Source organism: Mixophyes fleayi, chromosome 1 (assembly GCF_038048845.1).
Source record: "Mixophyes fleayi isolate aMixFle1 chromosome 1, aMixFle1.hap1, whole genome shotgun sequence".
NCBI lineage: Eukaryota > Metazoa > Chordata > Amphibia > Anura > Limnodynastidae > Mixophyes > Mixophyes fleayi.
Window position 1 is genome coordinate 313,011,163 of NC_134402.1, and position 26,418 is coordinate 313,037,580.

The following is a 26,418-nucleotide window of genomic DNA, read 5'->3' on the forward strand; positions in this document are numbered from 1 at the left end:
TTAGTGAGGACATGAAAGGAATTTTCACATTTTTTTCCCCAGATAAAGGCCCGATTAGCTACGTATAATGTTTTATATCTATGGGACTGAGAATATCAACACATGTGTGTTATCCATCTTCATCAGTGACCTAGCCCCGGAAATTTATTCACTCTTAGCGTGTATTATTATGGAGAAACCGTTTAACACTACCATGTAACACTATGGAGAAAACGAGGACTGCCAATCTTGGTCCCCCTGGATGCCAATCCTATGGAAGAACCAATCAGGGGAAACAGATGTTATTGGCCAACCCTTTACAATGGATGACTTAGTAAGTCCACTCAATGCTTATCAGTCACTCCCTGACGAAGCCCACGAGGGCAAAATGCGTAGGACCTGATATTACCACTTATACTGACGGCTCATGAGCTTTCACCATCTACATCTGGGTATTTATCTGGAACGCCAACACGCACATGTGCGAATCATCCAGCGCCTTTCACCGAGATACTGTGCACACATCTGCAAGGACTCCGGTACGGCTGTACAGGACCTTACTCTTTGAACAGATTGAACTCCGGGGCAACTATACGGAACGAAATCGGAACGTAAACCTCTGGACCGGGGTTCACCGGGCAAGCATCCAGAAGCAGGTTAGTCCCACAGACAGCCCCATTTTGAAATTTTTTAACTTTTAACAGCTGATTTACACTCACCATATATGAGAATTCATCATTACGGATATATCAGAATATGTATCCCGAATTTGCCAGATCTCAACCAACGGTTTTTTTCTATTTGTTATGGACACCATAGACTACAAGTGTTTATGAACTTTATAGTGTTTTTAGCCTGTTATACGAATCCATCTACAGCTTGTTTTATTGGCATTTGTTTTGGACCCCCAGTTTTTTTCCTACCCAGGCTGGCATTAAGTAAGCTGGACTTTTGCTCACACACCTTTATATCCAGTGCACTGGTATAATTTACTATTCATATGCAATAAATTAAAAGAGTTTTTGTAAATGTTTAAACTGTATCTCCTCCTATTATCTGATTGACTCATTCATTTGAGCCTATCTAGCTTTACCTACGAACCTGGCACCTGCGCCTGGGAGCTAACATTTCTAAATTAGCAATAATGAATTTTTATATTTTTGGAAACAGCATTTTTAGCCTCTGGGCCCCACAGAGTATGATATGATCCCGGTAATAGTTGCAAAACTGGCAACAATGGTGAATTAACATCCTACTTCCCCACCACTTAGGCACGTGTCAGGGATTGCAGTGTAACATAGTTCCACAAGTGGGGTTGCATTTAGAAGTTTTTAAAATGTAACTTTATATTAGCTGACTAAAAAAGTCTCTCTACCTTGAACAGAAATTGCAGCAAATATTAAATCATCAATAATAGTTTTCAAGCCTGATTTTCCTTTATGCTTGTTGATATTAATCAGATATGTAAGCCGATACTTTAGTGCAAAGATAAACAGATCATTAAAAATGAGACAAAATAACAGCATGGGGAATTTTACCCCTAAGGGAATCAACATCATAATTACATTACCTTTGTCTTCTGTTGCTATTTTACGCCACTGGATATATGAATTACTCCGTATAAAAGGCTACTTTTGACAGCATTTTCTCATTTACTTATTCTCGAGTTAATATTTTTTTTGTTGCATCTAATATGCATTAACTCTAAACATTTATGCGGGAAACTTGCCTATGCATACCATTTTGCAGTCATATGTGCATATTAATACTGTATGCTCCTAATTTATTGTATGCATTACGCAATGCTTTACAAGATGGACAATAATCCACAAAACACAGAATATAAGATACTGTGCTATGTATTTATCCCTAACCTAATGGTTTTCATCCCAAATGAAGCGTCTTTGTGGAAGTCTGAGACAGAGAAATGGCAATGATGATACAAGCTGAACTGCTGAAGCACTTCATTTTAAAGGTAGTGTATTAAACTTAACTTGCATAATAATATTTAAGGCATGCTAATTTGTGTTATAAGAAGCATATGCAATAATTCCAGATTAGGCAACACACCTTCAGAGAGCCTGTGCTTCAGAGGGGCACTTATTTATATGACAGGCAGGTGAACAATCCAGGAGGAAAGGGGGTAATAGTTATATGTTATTAAACTTAACATACTACATTTATTACACTTTCAAGGACAGTTCATTTATCTCAAGTATTTAATAAGTATGTAATAAACGAGTGGACTCCATTCTATTATAGTGATCAGTCCTGTATTTAACCATTTATTTATGCTACATAATTAAGTGCTCTAAAATAATCTGAATATTTTGCAATATTGTAATCATTTGAGTGGATACTGTTATAATAAACAATGTACTCTGTACTATTGGGATGCAGTTAACAATATTTCATCATCATTACAGTATTGTAATCAATAAAAAGAGCTACTGCACACACAAAAAATCTATAGATGAACCACAAAACCTTAAACTATATTGTATACAGAGCTGGATTAAGGCTCTGGGGGGCCCGGGGCACTTAAGGCAGGGGGGCCCCTATGATGTAACATGGTTATCATTTTAGACAAACACACAGGCAATGCTGTGTGCACTGCTGTTAGGTGCACGCAGCTCTGCCTTCACAAGCAGTACAAGGTGAAGCGGGACATACCTCCCAACTGTCCTTGTAGTCGGACCCAATCCTGACTACGCTGAGACAGTCACCCAAATTCAGGACTGCCCGACCAGATTCAGGACAGTTGGCAGACTGCCCTGCTCTCTCCTACCTATTCTTGTCACTTTCTCCACCTGTGGCTGCTGGTGTCTTTAGCTCAGTTGCTGCTTGTCTGGATACTGGAATGATGGGGGCCCTATTTGGAAAAAAAAATGGGTACATGAAAATTAGAAAATTCCAACCAACCCCAGCATTAAATCAATAGTATTCCCATTTAATATATAAACATATTTCCCTCCCTCGAAACAGCCCTATCAATAAATTAAATGGCATTTATGTTTAAAAAATATAACCATTTTGCACAATCATCCACTGCATTAAATAATTCATATCCACATTTAATAAACAGACCTAATTTTCCCCAAACAGCCCCACATTCATTTATGAGCTTCCAAACCACCCCAGCATCAAATTTAAAGGTCCAATCACCCCATCTTAAATTGATAGCCCACACTATTACATTAAATTGCCCCACCATCACTCCACAAATAAAATAGCACCCATTAAATAATTAGCATCTACCTGCAATCCAAGATTAAATTAAGAACCCCCCTTCCCTCCCACATTATATTAAAAACCCCCCTTCCCTCACACATTATATTAAAAACCCCCCTTCCCTCACACATTATATTAACATACTACACCCCTCACACACACAATATATTAACATACTACCCCCCTCACACACACACATTATATTAACATACTACCCCCTCACACACACACATTATATTAACATACTACCCCCCTCACACACACATTATATTAACATACTACCCCCCTCACACACACACATTATATTAACATAATACCCCCTCACACACACAACTTATATATATATATATATCAAACTTATTGACATGTTATAAATGTTTCTTTCTTTTTAATGTGCGGCATCATTGCTCTTTATGTATGTGTATGTGTATAAATGTATATATATGTATACATATAAATACACATACATAAAGAGCAATGATGCCGCACATTAAAATGAAAGAAACATTTATAACATGTCAATAATTTTGATCTAACTATCTATCTACATATATATATATATATATATATATATATATATATATATATATATATATAATATATGTATATACGTAGGCACACACAACAAATATGTTATGGGATCCCCTATTTTGTCAGTAATTATTAAAGTAATTATGCCTCTTCTATTAAAGGTTCAATTAACATATACATACACATATTATAATATATATATATATATATATATATATATATATATATATATGTATATATATATATATTTATGTGTATATGTATTTATGTGTATATGTGTAATATATATATAATATATATTACACATATACACATAAATACACACATACATACTCCAAGTGAAAGTGGGACTTACCTAGGAACCCACGTTCAGCACAGCATCCCAGACAGTCTCTTCTGGTATTGCATGTGAGGAGCTGCTGCTGCACATGCGCAGCAGCTCCATTTCGGCCATCTTAAAATAGCCTGATGTACAGCAGCACCGCGACTGCTGTACATCAGGACAGCTGTCAAATTTTGCGGGGGCGGTGCGCCTGCGTCAGGGGGGCCCCACAGCCGCAAAGCAAAAGCGACAGAATCGGATCACCAACTGACAGGTGATCCGATCAGATGGCGGCTGGCGGCCGGCGGCGGGGGGCCCTCCGAGAGAGGGGTGCCCGGGGCACGTGCCCCCTGTGCCCCCCCCCCTTAATCCGGCTATGATTGTATAGTGAAGTTTCTATTGCTACCAAACACATTGCTGTAATAGATCACTTTAAATGATAATTTGCCAGTTGACCTCCAACCATAGTTCTTATAAAGGTATTCCCTGTATAGTCACTTACAAACAAGCCTAAAACAAACTCCCAGAAAGAATTCAACTATTGATTTCAGCTTGCAAGAAGAAAGTGATTGCACTAAAAATGTTATTCTAGAAATATATAAAAATATAAAAACATTATAGTCATCTACCTTAAAGCAAATGTCACTAAAAGTCAGTGGCGGAATTACAGGTGGTGCCAGAAATGCAAGCACTCTGCCTCCACTAAGCAGCACATGTTCAGGATTGAGCATGCTCAGAGGAGGCCCCCTCTCTGACCTTTCCAGAGGCTAGAGCAGCAGAGGCTGAAGTAGCAAATCCAGGTCTGTACCCAAATTTTGCTATCGGGTCCGGCAATGCCCTCGTTAAAATAGATTATAAGAGAAGATTCAGTGCATTCCCCAAACAATTCAAAATTAATACCTTTAAAACATCATATCTAATACTCTATTTAAACCATCTGGAATATAATGACTGCATTTTATAGACATAATAGGCTAAAAAAAAAGGCTATTCACATCACCTCCTCTTAATGGTCAATGGATTGACTTAACTATTTGCCAGAGTAATTATGAAACATTATGTCTTGCTTCAAAATCCTTTTCATACTGTTCCCCTTCTACAATTTCTCTGTAATCCATAATATGAATGTTAATATTTCTACTAATTTATCCTACATAGACTAAACCACAGAGACATTTTAAGAGATATATACAACCTCTGTACCTTCACAAATATGTAAACCGTTAACCGAGATTGACTGTCCTGTTTTAGAGTTTGTTATTACTTCTCCGGGCATTACCAGGAAGAGTGCCTTTTCTAGGTGCTGCTAAAAATAATTGTTTACCCTTCTTTTGCACTAAATCTGCCTTAGTCAAAATAGAAAATATTTAACTAATATAATAGCTGTCAAATGTTACAGCGCAGTCACATATATTTATGTGTATTATATATGTCTTTATATGAGTACATTGTTTCTGGACAAAATGTAATACATTTGACCCTAAGTCACTCACTTGACTTCTGTACAATAAAAATAATAACTTTGACTTGTTTAAAGGCAGTGTGAAATGCCTTTATAACTGCATACGTAAGTTAGTATATTTGCCCCAGTAAGGAGTGTCACTGGCATCCTAAAGACCCTGGGCACAGGCCACCATATCCAGCCATACAATCAGTGTACCTTTATATGTCCTTCACTATGCAATGTGTCCCTTACATGTCATCCCTGTACTATATGTCCCCCAAATAACTTCCACTGTACCAGGTGTCCCCAGCCTAGTGTCCCAGCCATCTTATGCCACTCACAGTACTCATAGATGCTATTTATGTGCCCTCATTGTTGCCTTCACATGTCAATTGTGCCAGGTGTTCCTATATGCCATTTAGTGTGACAAGCAGGCCTTTCAGAGGTTCATAGAGGCCTGATAAAACACAAAATTATGAGACCCCCAATCACTCTTTCTTAAAAAATCAAAACATTAAAAAATGCATTTAAAATGTATATTACTTTAAAATGTATATTAAATTGATTTCAATGCTTAACTTTGTTAAAAATTACAAATAAAATACTGTATACTGATGTACTGGATTATTTGTGATTTCAATATAGAAGTGCTTTTCTAGCTTTTCTTCCTGCATATACATCAATCAATTTGGAAAAATTCAAATTTCGTGCCACATCACAGTTAATATTGAGCTCTTGCCCCGTAACTGACCGATGATAGTTTATTACATTCTTCAGCATACTAAATGTTCGTTCACCAGAAGCAACAGATCCTGGCAAACCAAGGAAAATGCGCAAAGCAATTATGATGTTGAGAAACACCACAGAAAGTCCTAGTTCTAGGGTTTCTGTAAGAAGTTCCTTTGGCTTGCTTTCCAACTTAAAGTTTATATTATTAACTTGCCTCAGGAAAATTAGTTTGTCATTGAAATCTTGGGCAATATCTTTCTTGTATTGTTGCTGAAAGTTTTCAGCTGTGGAGCACATGTCTTCATTGCCCTTTTCCTTGAACTCCCAAAGAAACTTAAACAAGTTAGAAATTACTTTGACACTTAAGACCAAATAGAATGGAGTCTATGACTACATAGGCAACGTTGACCCTATAGTGCTTTTCAACATCGGATTGAGTAGGTAAGTGACGACTGGTGGAAAACTCAGTTGGAATTCTAATGGTTTTTGCTACAATTTTGCAATTGGTTTCACAGAATCAATGTGTGCAGACCCTCTAGATGTTGATATACAGTATTATGATGTGAAGCAGTGAGATGCTCTTTCAGACTTTCCCACCTTTGTGGAGAGGAACTGAAGATATTGCACAATTGTTGCACAGTTCCAAAGTAAGTAATTGCCTCCTTAAAGGATTAAGTACAGTCTACACCCATAAGGTTTAGTGTGTTGTTTTCCACAGAGTTTTGCTGAAGCATAATGCTTGTACTCCATTATAGTTGCCAGCCATGTTAGATCAGCCCCATGCTCAGTTGTCACTGTCCCTTCCTCTCCCCTCCTGAAATTTTGACAGCCCTGTGGGAGCCAGAAGGTGACAGCAGAGAATGAGTGCGGTGCACCTCTTATAAAAACATTGCAGCGGGCACCCAGCTAATGACATTGCGCCGCAGGGCAGCCTGCACTCTGCTCTAGGGCACCGGCCGCATCACTCTAGTTATTGGCCCTATTACCTAATTTATGCTATTTACCTTTAAAAGCGTTCAGTTGCTCACGTAAATAAAGGGATGCTGTAAAATGTATTAATAAAAACAAAACTTGTTGAATCTATACAACTATGAACATTCTAATAAAAAAAATTGATGAAATTCCTAGAGCAAACATTGAACATCCAGTCCAGTCTCCTAATTATAAACAAACTATTCCCTTGTAAAGTTACGAGTCACTCAGACCAGCAAATCTCAAGGACAAGTGAAGTTCTCACGTGTCTGTGTGGATAGATGCATCATGCCCGTACATTTGCTGCTCCACGTTATGCCATTTTAACCAATTATTACCTTTTGGCACTAGGATTGAACTTTTATTACTTGGAAATTGCAACATTAGCAAATGGATAAATATAAAAAAAAAGTTGAAACACAAACGCAAAGTGGAAAATTTTGAAGCCCTATGCCAGTTTGAGGTCTTGATAAATTCCCCCCCTAGCCTCCACCTCTGGTAGGGCCTGGTGACAAGTGACCCCATATGCTACCCAGGGTCTAAATCACATTAAAAAACCTCTCATTATACCAATAGCACCCACACCCCTCTCCTCACACAGTAAACCAATACCACTCCCACCATTCTAAACACTCATTGAAACAATACCAACCCACGGCTCTCCCCACACATTACACCACCACACCACACACACACACACACACACACACACACACACACACACACACCACATGCATATATACCTACATACACACTCATTATTGGGCCAATCTTCTATTGCTGTGTCTGCTGCTCCGTTATGTGTTCTCTGTATTTTAGCTCAGAATGGGAGGGAATATCTGAGCTATCTTCCCTTGAACCTAAGCAGGTTCCACTCTGTGTCGGTGTAAATTAGCAGGGAATGAAAACTGACACAACGCAATGGAGAAAGAGGTAGTTGGTGCGTCTCAGTGGTTCCTCCAAATCCCAGCACTGTAGGCAGCTGCCTTAAACTGTATAATGGTAGTGATGAGCCTACAAGTCAGATATTCCATTTTCTACTTTAATAAATATGTTTGTTGTGCAAAATAATTTACACACTCTACTCTTTCATTGTGTTTAATATTACTATAGAATGCTACAACAGCAATAGTTACCAGCAAGTCTCCCATTCACATATCATTCATTGAACCAATTCTATTTTAAAAATCTGTTATGTCCTGTCATGTCCTATAAACAATAATCTATCTTTTGAGGTAAGGGTTTTAAATATTATTTTATTAGCTATCCCAGGTACTGCTAATCTAGATCTATCAACATGGGTCTGGTTGGTGGGTCTATTACATTATTATGTTTTTTTTGGTGCCAAATATAAAACTAGCATGCTGGGATGTTTTGCGATATTTGTGTAACAGGATCCTATCTACATGTATTCTGTTAATTTGGGTGCATCAGAAATCTGAATTATAGGTGAATAAGCTTCATGACATAAAGCTTTCTAGTGGACTGTCAACAAAAAAAATGGGACACAGGGGATCCCTTCATGTGTGGTCAGATATCCCACAGGCATCAAACATGTATGGCCAGAATTATAATCTGTCCTCTGATGGAAAGATACATGTGCTATGTACAGTGTTAGACTGGGACATGAAGAGCCCACTAGAGGGGGTGTGGCCAGCGATCCGAGTGTTTGAGTAGAGGGGGCATGGTCAGCCCACGGTCAGCCCACTGAGGACATGGCTAGTGACATATTGTAGAATATAAGAATGTAGTGTATGCAAAATTGCACAGTCTGGGCCCCAACCTCCAGATCGGTACAATGCGGTCACCCAAAATTAAGACTGTCCCACCAGAATCAGAACAGTTGGCAGCTATCCTGTTTTTTCCTACCTGTTCTTTCAGCTTTCGCTTCCTGGTGTCTTAGTTGCGTGTCTCAATCCTGGAATGCTGGGCTCCTGTTTGGGAAAAAAAGATAGCTACAAGAAATATGAAAAGATGACCCATAAGTAAACACTCTAGCCCCCCCTTCTCAACCAGACCAGATGTTAAATCAATAGCAATACACGGACACACACTAACACATTTTCTCATACACACGGACACACACTAATGTGGATTATTCTAACATTGTCAGGAAAATCTCTGGGAGGAGATAAAGAAATTCTACTGAAGAGAAAGAAAACAATGGATCTGTAAGAACGGTAAGCTCTGCAAGCAGCCTTCATAAAACTAGAAATGTTCACTGACCCCCGTGTTCTGGTTTTGGTTTTGGTTTTGGATCTGGATTAACTTCGTGTTGTGGTTTTGGTTTTGGCAAAACCGATCTTGCTTGTTTTGGTTTTGGATCACGATTTGTTTCTAAAATCCCTATTTTTTTTCTAAAATCACATATTTTTGCTTTTTCTTCCCCCCTACATTATTAGTAATCTCAATAACACTAATTTCAAGTCATTTGCAGTCAGTTTTGACCACCTCACAGGTCACAATATTATTTTCATACACTTTCAAACAAAGACTGCAGCGACCTGGCTGGATGCTAAGCGACAGAGCAATGACTCAAACACACGGCAGTTCCTAACACATCTAGGAAACATTGCCACACAGCAGTGGCAGTAAATAAAAGTGGTACAATTAGCAATGGAGCTCTCCTCTTTGTATATTACCTATATAACACAGAACATTGTGACTGCTGATTTAGAAGACCAAGCCTGCCAGACCTATTATTTCTATTTCAGCAATGACAATTAGCAATGGAGCAATTTAGCTCTCCTAGAGACTTGGAAGAAAACTGCTACCTCTCCTCTTTCTATTCTACCTATGATCCTGCCCAACTGCACTAGAGACTGCCAAGAACTGTGCTACCCCTTCTGTGTCCCTCTGTGAAATGGCGCTGGATCGCAGTGGAGGGCGGTACTTATAGAATCCAAAGCTCGCGAGATCTGACAACGTAACAATGACGTTTTGCCTCCTTTTCGGCTCGGTACTCGGATCTGCTAAGTTCGGGTGGGTTCGGTTCTCGGGGAACCGAGCCTGAGCATCTCTACATAAAACCATTAGACCAATTCCAAGGGAAACAAAAAGAGCTCCCTTTCTTAAGAATTAATAAAAAAATTACTAACAGTATTTTGGAGAAATGGAAAGTTGAACATAATGAAAGGAGTGATCCTAACGTGGTAATATGATGAACTTTGTAGTGACACTTTTACACCTCCCACTATGCATATTTCCAGTCAGACCGGCAAATAATCAGACAAATAGACACATATGCACAAAGAGAAAATCTCTGCACTATCATAGAAAAAAAATCACAAATAGTGATAAGTAGTGTTTTGTTTTAATGTATAACTTAACACTGATCCTTGAATTTTTTTTTTACTGTTAATACAAATTTTCTGACAACATTTTTCTGTGTAAACAAAAAAGCTTCCGGGATAAAATCAAGGTGCATACTGCAGGAGTTACTAACTGCCCTTAATTTCCAAGTATTTTAAAGATTTGTCCCTGCAAATATCCCTGTTTTTTTTAAAATGAATTAAGTCAGCGGTAGGATCCCTCTTTTTCTATATACTGAGTGCACGGACACACACTAATACATGACATATCCTAATGCATTTCTCATGCACACTAATACAATTCTCCTACACACTGACTCACACCCCTTCTCTCATATACACATTTGTCATACACACTGACTTGCACTCTGATACACACAAACTGATTCACATCATCATGAATTTATATAGCGCCACCAATTCCACAGCGCTGTACAGTGAACATTTGTCATTCACATCAAACTGCAATTAAATTAAAGGCAGATATTGTATTTAATCAATTTACCATCCTAAATCTGGCAGGCAACATTGTTGAATATCAGTGATTTGCCAGAATCGCACCTTGATACCCCCTTCCTTTGCTCTCAGTCAACTTGACTGTCATTTGAATATACTCAATGAACAGCTTAACTTATAAGTAATAATTGATATAATATAATACAAAACAATGAGTTAAAGCAAAGTTTAGAAAATCTGTTATTTTTGGAAAATAATAATTAAATAAATTTGATTACATGAGAAACTCCCAAAAATTTGGGGGTGTTGTATAGGTATCTAGAACAACATGGTGCATGCCTGGTTCACATTAATGTCCTCTTTAAGCTACACTATGCTTATATAGTATTACTGTTGTAATCAAGTGCATTTTATGATGCCAGACATTAAAATAGTCACCACCACCACCACACAACATTGGATGATTCTTTGCATGTCTTATTGCACATTCACTCTCATACACACTGACACACATTGTCTTAATCATACACACAGTCACACACACACAGACAAATACACGTACCTTTTACTAAAATTGTGCCTCCAGCTTACTTAATGGTAGTATGGGTAAGGGGCATGTCTGTGGTCTGATTGGCTGAAACAGGCACTCAGCCAATCAGAGCACTGCAGAGATAGTTAGGAGTTGCTGCATGAGCAGCACAAGCTGCTCCTATACTGCTCCATCTGTGGGGTCCTGGTGATTGCATTCTGCCCCCACCCCCTAGCAAAAGGGGGTGGGGCCATTTGGCAGTGGGGCCCACTGGGGATCTCTCCGGGACTCCTCTGGGCCAGTACGACACTGTCTATATATATAAGGATATGCTAACTTGGCAATACGCTATTTGTAGGATGTTATGAAACCACTATGCTAAGCTTGCTTTCAACTATTTTATCATTTATGTTATACTGAAGTACATGGCCATTATAATTTATTTAACAGAGTCATTAATTTTCTGACTTTTTTTAGATGAAAAATGTAATGGAGCATATGGAGCATATAAACTATTCCTCAGTGACTGAGTTCATCCTTTCCGGGCTTCCCCATCCTGAAGTGATGAAAATTCCACTGTTCTTGGTATTTTTTTGTATTTACATATTTACTCTCATAGGAAATCTTATCCTAATGCTGGCCGTAAAAGGAGATTCTCACCTCCACAAACCTATGTACCTCTTTCTTTTGAATCTCTCGTTTTTAGACATTTGGTTGTCTACAGTCACATTGCCTAAAATGCTGACAAACTTTCTACAAAAGGAAAATACCATCTCCTTCCGAGGTTGTATTACCCAGTTTTACTTCTTTCACTTTTTTGGAAGCACAGAGTGTTTCCTATACACTGTCATGGCATATGATCGCTTTCTGGCCATTTGTCGGCCTTTACATTACTCTAACTTCATGAACGTGAAGCTGTGCGCACACTATGCTATTGGAATCTGGATTACTGGCTCACTTCATTCCATGATACATACCACATTGACCTTCAGACTGCCATTTTGTGGTCCCAATAGGATTGACTATTTTTTCTGTGATGTGATCCCTGTACTGAAACTTGCATGTGCAGACACGACTATCAACAAAGCAATAATAATAACCAACATTGGGGGTGTTGCTTTAATCTGCTTCCTCATAATCTTGATATCATATTTCCACATCTTAAAAACTATCATGAAGATCAGGAGTTCTGAAGGCCGAAGGAAAACCTTCTCCACCTGCGCATCACACATGATTTCTGTCATTTTCTTCTATGGACCCCCTGTCTTCATTTATATGAGTCCTGACTCCATGAACTATTTAACAGAAGAAGCTCTTGCTGTTTTCTATACTCTGGTGACCCCCATGTTAAATCCGATTATTTATTCTTTGAGAAACAATGAGGTAAAAACCTCTCTGAAACGAATGAAATGTGACAAGATGGATCTTTAATCTCTTTTTGAATTTCATTTTACATTTGTGTATTCTTCCTTTACAGTTACTTGCCTGGTGAATGCTAATATCTGAGTGGTCGTTAAAAGTTACAACGCTGTCACATTCTGTATATTTCATTGCATTATATATGTAGAGTAAATGAAATAGAAAGTGGTTGTGCTTCGGTTGTCAATGACATACTTTTATACATACGTGCTAACTCTCCCAGAATCCCGGGAGAGCTGGCAATTCTTCCGCATCCGCAGATTAGAGCCGGCATGTATGGATGGAGGGGGTGGGGCTTCACAAATTGGTAGGTTGAAGAAAAGCACGACACAGTCATCGGTGCTGTGAAGGGGGTACACAGCACTGATGACTGCGTCGCGGTTATCGGTGACGTCATCAGCTGCTGCCAGCTTCTTTATTGATGACTTCCAGTCGGTTTACACAGAAGTCGTCCTGCATGCTGGTCCGGGAAGGAGCCTTTCGGTCTCTCCACGTCGGGGTAAGTAGTGTCGGGGTAGTCAGCATCGATATGCTGACTACCACCACTAGAATGTAGGCTCTCATATTCAGTGTCCTCTCTTCCCTAAGTCTTACGTCTGTCCACGTTATATGGGCCTGATGTAATGTCTTAACCTAAATCTTCTGCTGTTTGTTCACTCATATACCTGTAATGTGTACTGGTATTTGTATTAGCTATAATTGCCAGATCATGGCTATCCATGCATGTGTTATTATAGTTAATTATATGCATGTATTTTAAGATGTTTCTTATGTTATTGCATGTTGTACTATAAGATATATGTCATATCTGTAAGATGATTGTCCTGCACTACGGAATCTATGGCACCCTATAAATAAACAATGATAGATTGTTTTAGTTTTTATATATTGCCCTCCTCTCCATTTGTGCAATGTATGGCTGTGGAGAACTTTTGTGTTACTATGTGTAGCAATTGTTAGCTACTGCTATCAGATAGAGTCTCCCCTTAACTTCAAGGAGACCCCCTGCCCCCCCCCCCCCTCTATACCAGAGATGCTCAGGCTCGGTTCCTCGGAAACCGAACACACCCGAGCTTAGGGGATCCGAGCATTGAGCCGAGTCGGCTCAGTGCTTTCCCGCTTTTTCGGAATCGAAAACGAGGCAAAACGTCATTGTGACGTCCTCGGATCTCGGGAGTTTTTGAATCTATAAATACCGCCCTCCATGGTGATCTAGCGCCATTTGAGAGGGGGAAACAGAAGGGGTAGCATATAGTGTAGAGCAGTTTGGGCAGGCAAAGTTAGATAATTGAAAAAGGAGGGTGGTAGCAGTGTTAAACAAAGTAATCAGTGACATTAAGGAGAGCTCCATAGATCCAGTGTTAGATCTCATTGCAGAAAAATACAAATAACAAGTTAACCCGTGCATGATACTCATGTATTCTAGTCAAATCAATCTACTTAAGGTGTTAAAAAGGTTCTTGTCATGCATTTGGGCCTAGCCCAGGCCTCCTCAGGGGAAGAGCGTTACTTCCCGACTCAAGCGGCCTTTTTTAACGTGGTTTTGTCCACATGTCACTACCTCATCATTTTTCTCCATCACCTCATCCTTCATCTTCATCGCCACATCCTTCATCAAGCTACTTAAGGTGTTAAAAACTCCCCACTGTCACCCCCGGCAACCACCAACCACTCCCAACTGTCACTTCTCCTTCAAGAAATATATAGGTCAGTGTATAACTCTGCCCAGCAGGTGGCGCTGCAGCTTGGTGGGTTTTTTTTTCCACACACGCCACTAGGCATTTATATAGTAGATAGTGCTTACAGGGTTTATGTAATTCTGCAGTACAATTCTACTGTGTTATATAGGTAACACACAGAAAGGAGAGCTCCAGTGTTAAATCTCATTGCAGAAAAATAAAAATAATAGTGCTTACAGGGTTGATATACAACTACTAGTTCTTGCAGGCTTTTCTTCTAAATTTGCACAAAAAAGTGTACGGTGTTATATACACCTAAAGAGAAGAGCTCCATTGCTCCATTGCTAATTGTCATTGCTGAAATACAACTACTAGGCCTTGCAGGCTTTTCTTCTGACTTTTCTTTTCTGCCACTGCTGTGTGCCAATGTGTCCTAGATATGTTAGGAACTGCCGTGTGTTTGAGTCATTGCTCTTTCGCTTAGCATCCAGCCAGGTCGCTGCAGTATTTGTCCGAAAGTGTATGAAAATAATAATGTGACCTGTGAGGTGGTCAAAATTGACTGCAAATGACTTGAAATTTGTGTTATTGAGGTTAACCATAATGTAGGATCAAAATAAGAGCAAAATAATGTGATTTTAGCATATTTTAGCAATTTTTCATAAAAAATACAAAACCAAAAACAAAACCAAAACACACAAAGGTGGTTTGTCAAAACCAAAACACGAAGCTAATCCAGATCCAAATCCAAAACGACTTCTGAAACCTGAAGACCTAAACTTACTTATGTACTGGATGGTCCTTCAATGCTAATGGGAATACTGATCTGTGAAGTAACTACCGTTCATTACAGATATTAACTCATAGCTAAAGCAAAATAATATTAAATGTATTAAAAGAGCGACAATAAATTAAGAATAAATAAATAAGGTAATAAAGGTTTTGTCATTCAAATACATTTATACACAGTGGTCGAATTGGAAATTTTGAAGTGGTGACATAGAAAATTGAAGTGAATGGATGGAGACCGCAAAGTATGATTATGAGTATAATATTAGATGCTTTTTAACACAATATAGTATAATATTAAATATATTACATCATGCAAGGCTAATCGCCCTGTGTCGCCCTACTTCACCCCTGTGTTCCTCATGTTACTTCACCTTTCCTTAATATCTCCCGTGTTTTGACATCTTTCATGTCTCCTTTGTCTACTTATGTACCTGCAACTTTCCATAATGTCTTCCTTTCCTTCTTACCTCTCCCTTATATCTTCCATGTGGACCCTTTCCTTTCCCTTATCAGTTTCCTGTGTTTTGTTTGCAAGGCGGAGTTCCTGATTGAGTAGGGGGACCCTTTTTTGCTGCTTATATATTTACAAGCGTTTTTTCAAATTACTTAACTCACAGGAATAGGAATAAAGAATAGTTTATGATTAAATGCTCCTGCTATGCTGTATTATGCAATTCTATAATGTTTGTGTCAGCTAATGTCTTTTTCAATTGCTTACATAATCCAGGTATCTACGTAGAGCAGATGAATATATTATTATGCATCATTTACAAGTGTGTATTAAGATGTATACAGTATAGTTAGAGTTTGTGAGGCCAGGAGGGTCCAGACTAGTGCTAGAACCAGACTACCCATGATGGTGTTCATGACTACCAGCCCCTTTCCCTTTGAGCTAGATATGCTCACCGGTACTCTTGCTCCAAGGACATATGCACGTGATAGTAGAATCATATTCTTAGTGGGGACCCATCGCACTACAAAGGGCATGATAACGGAGACTCTAATGTAACAAAGATGACGGACTTACAAATAGCACTCCAGACATACAGATATTCAAATGCGAGGTAAAGGAGAGCAGGAGGTTCAGGCAGCAGTAAATGGAGAGTAGTGATCAAACTCTAGACACTCGTTCACATAGGATAGTCAATATATATACTATTCTCCTCCCATGCGCGTGTCCAAGACTTCTCCCGCGCTGCCCCCCTCCACTGGAACAAGCTCCCTCCCTCCATCAGAACATCCCCTAATCTGTCCAGTTTCAAACGGGCTCTAAAAACCCACCTCATTCTCAAAGCCTTCCAGTCTCCCACTTAACTTCCTACCTTTTTCTGCCTCTCCCCCCTCTTCCCCCTCCCCTGACTCTGCCCCCGTTCCCCCTTCTCTCCCTCTCATCCCTGTGTCTCTCTGTCTGTCTACCCCTCCCCTTAGATTGTACGCTCCCTTGAGCAGGGCCATCTCTCCTCCTGTTTCCTACACTTCTAACTCTCTTCTCCAGCTACCTTTCCCCCCACCCCCCTGGGGGTCTCCCCGTCATCCGCGCCCTTCCTCTTGGGCTCCAGCGCTTGCTGGGCTTCCCTCCCCCTCTCTCTAGCTGTGCTTTGAGCTTACTGAGTTACTGTGCTTACTGTTTACTGTACCGTGCCGTCCCACCTTGTATTGTACTTGTTTGTCCCTGTACGGCGCTACGGACACCTAGTGGCGCCCTATAAATCAAAATTAATAATAATAATAATAATAATATTTCTTCCACCTCCCATGTTTCCAACGTCTCAGCTTAACTCTTTCCTTCAATATGCACAGTACCCACATTTCCACTTTTCTTGCCTGTTGGCATCTTCAAAATATTCTGCTCCCTGCAACATCCTCTCTCTCCAGTTTATGCAAATTGAAATATTCCTCACATTCACATATCAACCTCCCTTGTTCTCTTTCTCACCCACCACTCCCTCCTGGCTGCTGGCAACATCATCCCCAACCCTATGCCCCAAGCAATTTACTCATGCTCCTCCTTCAACTTCACAATCTATCACCCATAACACAGCTCCAACATTTCTGATCTCATTCCCATTTCTCAAATTCCCTCCCTCCCCTTTCCTGCATACTCTGGAATGCTAGATCTGTCTGCAACAAACTGATCCAAGGCCTAATTTGGTTCTCACTCTCTGACTATGCTTCTTCTGCAGCTTTCTCCTATGGATGTCTATCCCTCTATTTTTCAACCCTCAACCATGTGCCTGTCAAGTTGGTGGAGCACATTCCTCCCTCTCCCCTATCTGCACTTTGAAACCTGCCACTGTCCCCTGGCAACTTTTTATTTTCATCTCCAAACAATCCCTTATATCATTAATCCTCAAGAAATCACCTCTTGACCGTACCTCTCTTTGCAACTAGTGTCCTTGTCTCTCTTCTCCCCTTTGCTTACATTCTCCATCCTCCCACTCCCTCCTCAACCCTCTGCAATCTGGCTTCTGCCCACTATATTCCACTGAGACTGCCCTCATTAAAGGGAAAATATTATCTGCTCACAGGGTACTTCTCCATTCTCATCTACCGTTACCTCTCCACTATTTTCAATAATGTTGACCCCCCCCTCTTCCTCCACAAACCTTTCATTCCCTCTGCCTTCATGTCACTGTGCTCTCCTGGTTCACCTCCTTCATTTCTGAATGCTCCTTCAGTATCTCTTCTTCTAGTACACCGTCCCCTCCATTCCCATTATTTTCTGGGGTCCCTCAAGGCTATGTTTCTTGGCCCTCTGCTTTTCTCTCTTTATAATGTGTCTCTTGCTTAATTAACACACTCCTTTGCATCTACAACCACCACTATACAGATAGCACCCACATCTACTTCTCCTCTCCAAACGTCTCTAATTTTCTTTTATCTTATGTAACATTGAGGAGAATTTAGCAATAAAGTATATGAAATTAAAGTGTGTTGTGACAGACTAATAAGATAACGATCGATACAAAAGAAGGATAAGCTATAGAGAATCCTCAGACCACAAGGATGAGGATCTGTGTGCCGGGAAGACATCAGTTGTGAGAGATTAGTTTATCAACTCACAGTCCAGTAGTAAACAGTGTGTGTAATTTGCCTATAGATGTTTATATTACAACACAGGTGTGAAGCTCCTACCCACTGCTCCTACCACTACTGGGTACCCAGTCCGGAAACATCGGGGCTAATAGCAAGTATTACTGCTGACTGGCAGTATTTATTTCCTGACTTCCTTCAGGCATAAGTCTCCCCTTGCTGTGGACTTGGGAGTTATAAAGTTACATTGTGAAAGACGGTTACCCACACTATATCTGTACTTTTATGTATGTGCTGATAATAACTGGTCGGGACTATTACCTTTACTGAGCATTATTTTGACACATTGAGACATTTAGTACTATTATTAGCAACCAACTATTAGGGTGATTGATTTTACATGGGTTTATATGTCTTCTATGTTCAAGTTTTATATGTTGGATGTTATTTATATGTCCTTGATCCACACTGGTGATAGTTGTATATTCTTTGATCAGGATGTTATATATATTTATGACCATTTATATTGTTTTTTTTATCAATTCCATTTCCTGTTTGGATTTTTTATTTTAATAAATTGGTTGTTTTATTCGGTTTCAATGTGACCTACCTAAAGACTGCATGTTCCCAGTCCGACCACATGGTAAATGTGTGATTCACATAATTATGCATTTAAGCACAAGTTATCTTATAGACCCAATATATTATTTATTCCACCCTGATCAATTTTATTGTGATCAATGTGATATCAATTACCTCTGATTATACTCTTGACTAGAGATGCTCACTGACCCCTGTGTTTTGGTTTTGGATCTCGATTACCTTTGGGTTTTGGTTTAAACCGCCCTTGCGAGTTTTGGTTTTGGTTTTGTTTTGCTATTTTTTACAAAATTCAATTTTTTGGGCTAAAATCACATTATTTAGGTATTATTTTGTACCTACATTATTATTAACCTCACTAACACTAATTTCCAGTCATTTCTATTCAATTTTCACCATCTCACAGGTCACAATATGCTTTTCATACACTTTCAGCCAAATACTACAGCGAACTGGCTGGATGTTAAGCGACAGAGCAACGACAGAAACACACTGCAGTTTATATCACATCTATAAAACATTGCCACACACCAGTGTCACAAACTCACGATAGAAAAGTAATACAAGATGGAATGGTCCTTGTGGCCTCCCACCCACCCTTATGTTGGATCTTAAAAAGGATATGCACACTTTAACAATCCAAGCAGTTCATCCACAAGGAGTGCCACTTTTGTGGCTGAAGTACTTATTTTCTTTCGGCCCTCAATAAACAAGATAACAATGTCACCCACAATTATTAGAGGTAGCATGTACACTTTATCAAGCCAAGCAGTTCAGCAACAAGGAGTGCCACTTTTGTGGCTGGAGTGCAAGTCCAACATGGCCCTTCCTAAACAAGCTAACAATGGGCTTATTAGAGTAATGGCAGAAACACACATCAGTGACAGGAAAGATTAATGGTGCAAGATGAAATTGTCCTTGGGCCCTCCCACCCACCCATATGTTGGATCTTACAAAGGATATGCACAGTTTAACAAACCAAGCACTTCAGCGACAATGGGCTGCCACTTTTGTGGCTGAAGTGCTTGGTTTGTTTGGGCCCCCACTAAACCAGCTATCAATGCCTTAAAGGCAGGTTAGACCAACAGTGCTGTCAAAATAATTCTACGCTGTCAAGATGTTGTTGTCATCATCTTCAGCATCATCCTCACCCTTTCCCAATGTCATGGCTTGTGCAATACGCTTGTATAGCTTTGCGCTGTTCCTCCATCCTCTGAAGCATGTACAGGGTGGAATTCCACCTTGTTAACACCTCTTGCTTAAGTTGGTGGCAGGACAAATTGGAGCTGCTGCAATCTCCTACTTGCTGTGAGAGAATTCCGGAAATGGCCCGAAATTTTACAGGCCACCGAAAGCATCTCCTGCACCTCACGGTTATTTTTCAAGAAGCTCTGCACCACCAAGTTTATTGTGTGAGCAAAACGGGGAATGTGATGGAATTCACCCAGCTGTAATGCTCACACTCTATTGCTGACATTATCAGAAACATGGCTTATGCCACTTGGACTCTCCTGGGGAGAGTCCAAGTGGTATAAGCCATGTATCAATGACATCCTTTAGTTTTCTTAACAAATTATCAGCTGTATGCCTCTTAGTGAAGCCGGTGATACAAAGAGTAGCCTGCCTGTGAGAAATGTTACGTAGTGGTGTACATGCTGCTGCTGTTCCTGCTTGTGGAGGCGAATGATATTGATGAGGATGGTGTTGTCGGTGTCGATTGCAGGGTCCATGATCTAGATGAGAGCAGTAAGCTAGCTGATGCTGAACTGTTTGTTGTTATTTTGTGTGACTAAGTTTCGGATTTTCCCAAAAGCTTCCCATGAACTCTCTTCAAATGGCGCAACATGGATGAGGTTCCTAAATGGTTTATGTCCCTACCTCGACTGACTGTGGATTTACAAACGCTACATATGGCTACTCAGCTGTTGTCAGGATTTGGGTAAAAATAATTCCAGACATAAGAGGTGGATTTTTTTGTCCTCTGCCAAGGCATGACAATGGGCTTTTTGCTATTACTGTCAACAACTGCTTCCACCGGTACAGGACTTACATAAACAACATCATCTTCATCAACATCCTCATTAGCGCCATCATCAGCTACAGAAATATCCCCCTCATCCTCCTACAATTCCAAAATAGCATCCTCAATTTGGGTATCACTGGCTACACTTGGCCTGCTCATGCACACATCAGAACATTTGCTGACAGGGGACTTCTTTGTGAGTACTGTATCAAAAAGGTCAAGACTCTCCTCAGGTATTTGTGTCAAATCTGGATCAGAACCAACATTTTATTGTAAGGTCTTTCTACTTTCTTCCAGCTCTGCTTTCACACTTAGAAGTATTCTGGCACCACTTTTGTAATCAGAATGACAAGGTCTTCCATCGTCATCACTGATCTTACAAGAAGATGTCTGAAGTACATTTGCAGAACTAGCACTCCTAAAGTAAGGTGAAAGCCTGAATCTTTCCTTGCCCCTGCGTTTGTAGAATGACATGTTGGCAATTTTTTTTCGCCACTTAACTTGACCTTGAGTAAAGGTGATTTTTTCTTTACTGAGGTAAAGGTGTTGTCACGAACAGCACTCACCTGAGTCTGCGTGATGCTTATGTGACACAGGGTTAACCAAACAACAACCACCTGGTCTGTCTAAAATGATTAAATCCTTCACTATCTATGCCACACACTAGCTTTGCGATACTAATTACCACCACCAAGGTTTTTTGGACAAGAGCTGACACTCTTATTTAGGAAGCCTTCGGTTCTCCCTAGCATTAATCTAGCACAATTTACTTTAATCAGAGTTCACATAAACCACAAGGTTTGCACAGTTTCAATTAGGTAGCGTCTGGACCAAACTGACGCGTGAATTCGTAAGAACACAGAGACTAGAACTTATTAAGTGTAATTTAATATGGAAAATACATCCACAATGCTTAAGATAAAAAGATAATAAAAGACAGACAAATATAGTGCAATTGTTTCTTATAAAATAAATGGGATGAAAGTACAGAGCATTACTTACAAATAATAATCCGTATGCCTGGGGCAGGCAGGAAAGATGGACAGTCCTTCAATTAGATTGATTCCCCAAGAAGCTGACAGTTTTTCCCCTCAGATTTTTAAGCAAACTCAAATGGGATGGCATTCACAGGGGCAGTGTGAATGCTAATGTGGGGGCGGAAATGTTCCCTGGCTGTTACCTCAGGTTTGGTCAAACTATTCCTAAGTTTTGACCTGTTGGTAATTCTTCACAGATATATCTCAGAGAAATAACACCCCCCTCAATAAACTGATCATAGTCTCCCGCACGTTTAAATACCAAATATGATGAGATTACAAAAATATCCAATCTCATCCTGAAATATATGTGCCTATGGCTGTTCCCTTTGTAGTTGGTATCTGTTTTAAACCCCTGGTGGTTTTTGCCCCTTAGTACAGAGCGGCATCCAGATTTCCCAAAATATGAACTATGACAACATTTTCCTTTGAAGGTCATATTTCTTTATACCTGTATAGGCTTTCACATGCTGCCTACCAGGATCTCCAGCTGTGCTTAGCACCACAAAGTCTATTCAAGTTTCTAAAGCGAACATCTTGGAAGCTGCTAAAAGTGGCAGGCTTATCTCCTCACACTGGGATGTAAAAAGCCATCAAACACAATTACATCAGACTCTGTGTCTTTAACTGTTACACTAACTTACCAATGGATTCATTTGATACAACCTATATACACTGCAGTTATAAATTATCCCTTAGAAATAACTGCAAGCTCTCTATGTTCACGACAGGTGTTTTCTTACATTTTTGTTTCCCTTACTTACAAACACTATGCACTTTAAGAAAGGCTTTAGCAGATGATGTAGAGGTAGAGGGATTATTATTGTCATTAACATGACTGGTGCCAGCAGCTGCTTGGTGCTCCTGGTCTTCTGGGGACTGATGGGAATCCATAGCTCTGGCACAGTACAATTTGAGTGTAAAGAACAATACCATCCTATTAAATTTTTATAAATAGAATAAGCAAAATGCCCACTCTCCTACGTGTAGCACTGGCAATGTGACTTGAGACTATCACTATACTAACCCTGCTTAACTACACTAGACCCGATCAAATACGCTGCTATCCCTTTTCTGTCTCTCTGTGAAATCGCGATGGAGCTCCGTTTCGGGCGTTATTTAAAGAATCTAAATCTCGTGAGATCCTATGAGACAATGATGATGTTTTGTCTCGTTTCCATGCCCGAACGCACGCGCAAGTGATACCCTAAGTTCGAGTGGGTTTGGTTTTCGGGAAACCGAACCCGCCCATCTCTAATTAATATGCAGAAACAAACAAAAGTACATCAGTTGAAGAAATATTTCCAGAGCATAGTAATGACAGAGTGCATAAACCATTGGTACAATCAGTCATCAAGACTAGGTACAATAGACAACACAGTAGGCAAGGAGATATGTGAAATCATCAGAACAAGACTAAATGGTGACAATACAAGGAGTTATGGGAAGTTCTTTTTTGGGAATATTTGAATGTTATATTTAGTAGAATGAGGGGGTAGAGAGCGATGGTGATCAAACAGAGAAATATGTTGGTAAGTAATGTAAACTGAGTGGTATGACAGAAAGGTGCCATGAAACACCATGGGAAAGGCATTTTGCCATGGATGGAAACAAAGGGTGGAGACAGCAATCCAGTATTCAGGGTAAGACCTGATAGCGATATTTTTGAGTGGTCAGTGATCAGTTAAGGTGTAGCAGATTAATCGGCCAGCCGGAGAGTTAAGGAAAACACAGAGGTCTGTTGTTTGTAAGAATTCTGACTTACTTAGAGAAAAAACATCAGATTGAAGTTAACATTACGTATACATATCACAATCACACAGGCATATGCTATATGGCATTATGCCAATAAATAGAAAAATACATATCTCAAGGCTTAAGTAGACAAGAGAAAAAATACGTTAGATGTGGGGGTAATATTTTAACATATTTCTAGAAATCTATTATGAGCAGATGTATTATCATTGTACCTTATTAGACCTTGGATTTAGCAGGCAACAAAAAAAAGGCTGTGTGTATCTCACCAGCCACTGAGCCATCTTATGATCTACACAACCTATAAGACCTTGAATTTTGACAAGTTACAAGATGCAGCTGTAGACCAGGATCTACACTGCTTCTAGTTTCATTTCACACTTCTTTGTACTGCTTGTTCAAAAACATTGAGTTAACTCTTTCAAACAAGGGGTCATAATCTGGGTCTGTCTGTAGTCAATATTGTGCACTGACTGTATGTACACAAGATTTATATGGCACTCTTCAGCATGCCATTATGTGCACTGCTTGGCACATTGTGTATGTGCGAATTTGTGTGTACAAGTGTAGTTACTGTTGGGGAAAGACTGTATGCACAATAATAAAAGGACATGTTTAAGGGCAATACATAAATTAAGGATTTTCTATGCACAACTCCTTTTAGGTTTGGTTGGGCAGGAAGCTGGATTATCCATCCTCAAGTATGTGCTTCCAGAGATATAGTCCATGCAAGAGATGAGGACTAGAAGCAGGAGTGGAGCAGAATATCTGGGGTAGAAGCAGGGCCGGAATAAGGGAATGGAGGCCCCTGGGCTAAAGGGGCCTCCATTCCCCCGTGAGGGCCCCCCCCCGTGATCTGAGCCCCCCCCCCCCCCCCCGGTAAGCCAAGCCTCCCCCAAGGCACTTACCACCTTCTCCTGGCATTGCAGTCCTTCCCCGGCGCGCTGTACGTTCTTTACTGAGGAGATCTCGTGAGAGTGAGACTCACGAGATCTCCTCAGTAAGGAGACTACAGCGCGTCGGGGAAGGACCGCAGTGAAAGTGCTCAGCAACATTGATCGCCCCCGGACCGATCAATAATGCTGCTGAGGACTTGGAAGGGCCCCCTGAATGCCCGAGGCCCCTGGGTTGTAGCCCAGTTAGCCCTATGGTTAATCCGGCCCTGGGTAGAAGAGGGGGAACTACTGGACCAAAGGGGTCCCATGATTCCAGCCCCATCTGCCCATTCATGGCCCAACCCCAGCCATATTATTGTTGGGGGAAACAGGAGTTTAGGTTACACCTAAGCAAAGCAAACTTTCATCTCTTATACTTGCTCAGTGCTGATACCTTATTATGATTCACCATTGCAGAGACTTGCAAGCATCTTCCGTGATGTTTTAGTTTGAGCAATAAAATATCAGTCATTATATTTGCAAAAATCTCTTGCAATGTCACAATATAATCCTGTATGTAAAATGGTAGCAATGTTACAATATCTAACATTCAGCCAAAAACTCAGCTGCATATCTTCACCCAAAAAAATGAGTATGTTACCAGCATATCTTGCAAGACAAAATAAAATCAGTAAGCTGGCATATCCTGACTTAAAGTATTAGTCATTTACGACCATTGAACTGGTGACATTTCAAGCATCTCTAGTTAAGACTATCATGATGAGCTTGACTTTGTACTCACTTTGGACAATAGTCATACTTGAGCAGACTCCCCAGAGTTCGGTTAGGATAAGACATTAGACTGCTTGAACTCAAGCCACTGTACTTACATTTCTATCTCAGTCTGTGTGCATCACACAAATTCAATCCAACAGATCAGACAATGTAATTGGACAGGGACACCGTTTTAAACTAGGGATGTGCACCGGCGACTTTTGAGGTCTCGTGTTTTGTGTTTTGGATCCGGATTTTCGTTATTTTTGAGGTTCGGATTTGTCTCGCAAAACACTTGACGAAAGGTCTCGGTTCGGATTTAAGGTTTTGGATTCGGATTTTTTTGCAAAAAAACATAAAAAGTTTAAAAATCAAGTTTTTGGGCTTATTTTCACTCCTAGGCTATTAGTAACCTCAATAACATTCAATAATAAGCATTTCCACTAATTTACAGTGTATTCTGAACACCTCACAATATAGTTATTAGTCCAAAACGTTGCAACAAGGTATCTTTCTGGACTGCGTAGAGGAGTGGGTCACCACAATATATATTAAAAATGCTGAACTTTTATGAATCGCACCAATAAATGTACCTGGACTGCGTAGAGGAGTGGGTCACCACAATATATATTAAAAACCCTGAACTTTTATGAATCGCACCAATAAATGTACCTGGACTGCGTAGAGGAGTGGGTCACCACAATATATATTAAAAACCCTGAACTTGTATGATTCGCACCAATAAATGTACCTGGACTGCGTAGAGGAGTGGGTCACCACAATATATATAATAAGAAAACCATCAACTTGTATGAATCGCACCAATAAATGTACCTGGACTGCGTAGAGGAGTGGGTCACCACAATATATATTAAAAACCCTGAACTTTTATGATTCGCACCAATAAATGTACCTGGACTGCGTAGA

The 26,418-nt window shown here is 40.0% G+C and overlaps 1 protein-coding gene across 1 annotated transcript in view; it reads left to right on the forward strand.

The window, feature by feature from the left end:
- LOC142151411 (olfactory receptor 10G7-like) overlaps positions 1–12,935 on the forward strand; it is a 32,119-nt gene extending 19,184 nt beyond the window's left edge. The window contains exons 2-3 of the mRNA XM_075207059.1: positions 11,562–11,581; positions 12,028–12,935. Coding sequence (XP_075063160.1) covers positions 11,562–11,581; positions 12,028–12,935 — 928 coding nt within the window. The remainder of the gene's footprint in view (positions 1–11,561; positions 11,582–12,027) is intronic.
- The last annotated feature ends 13,483 nt before the right edge of the window (positions 12,936–26,418 follow it).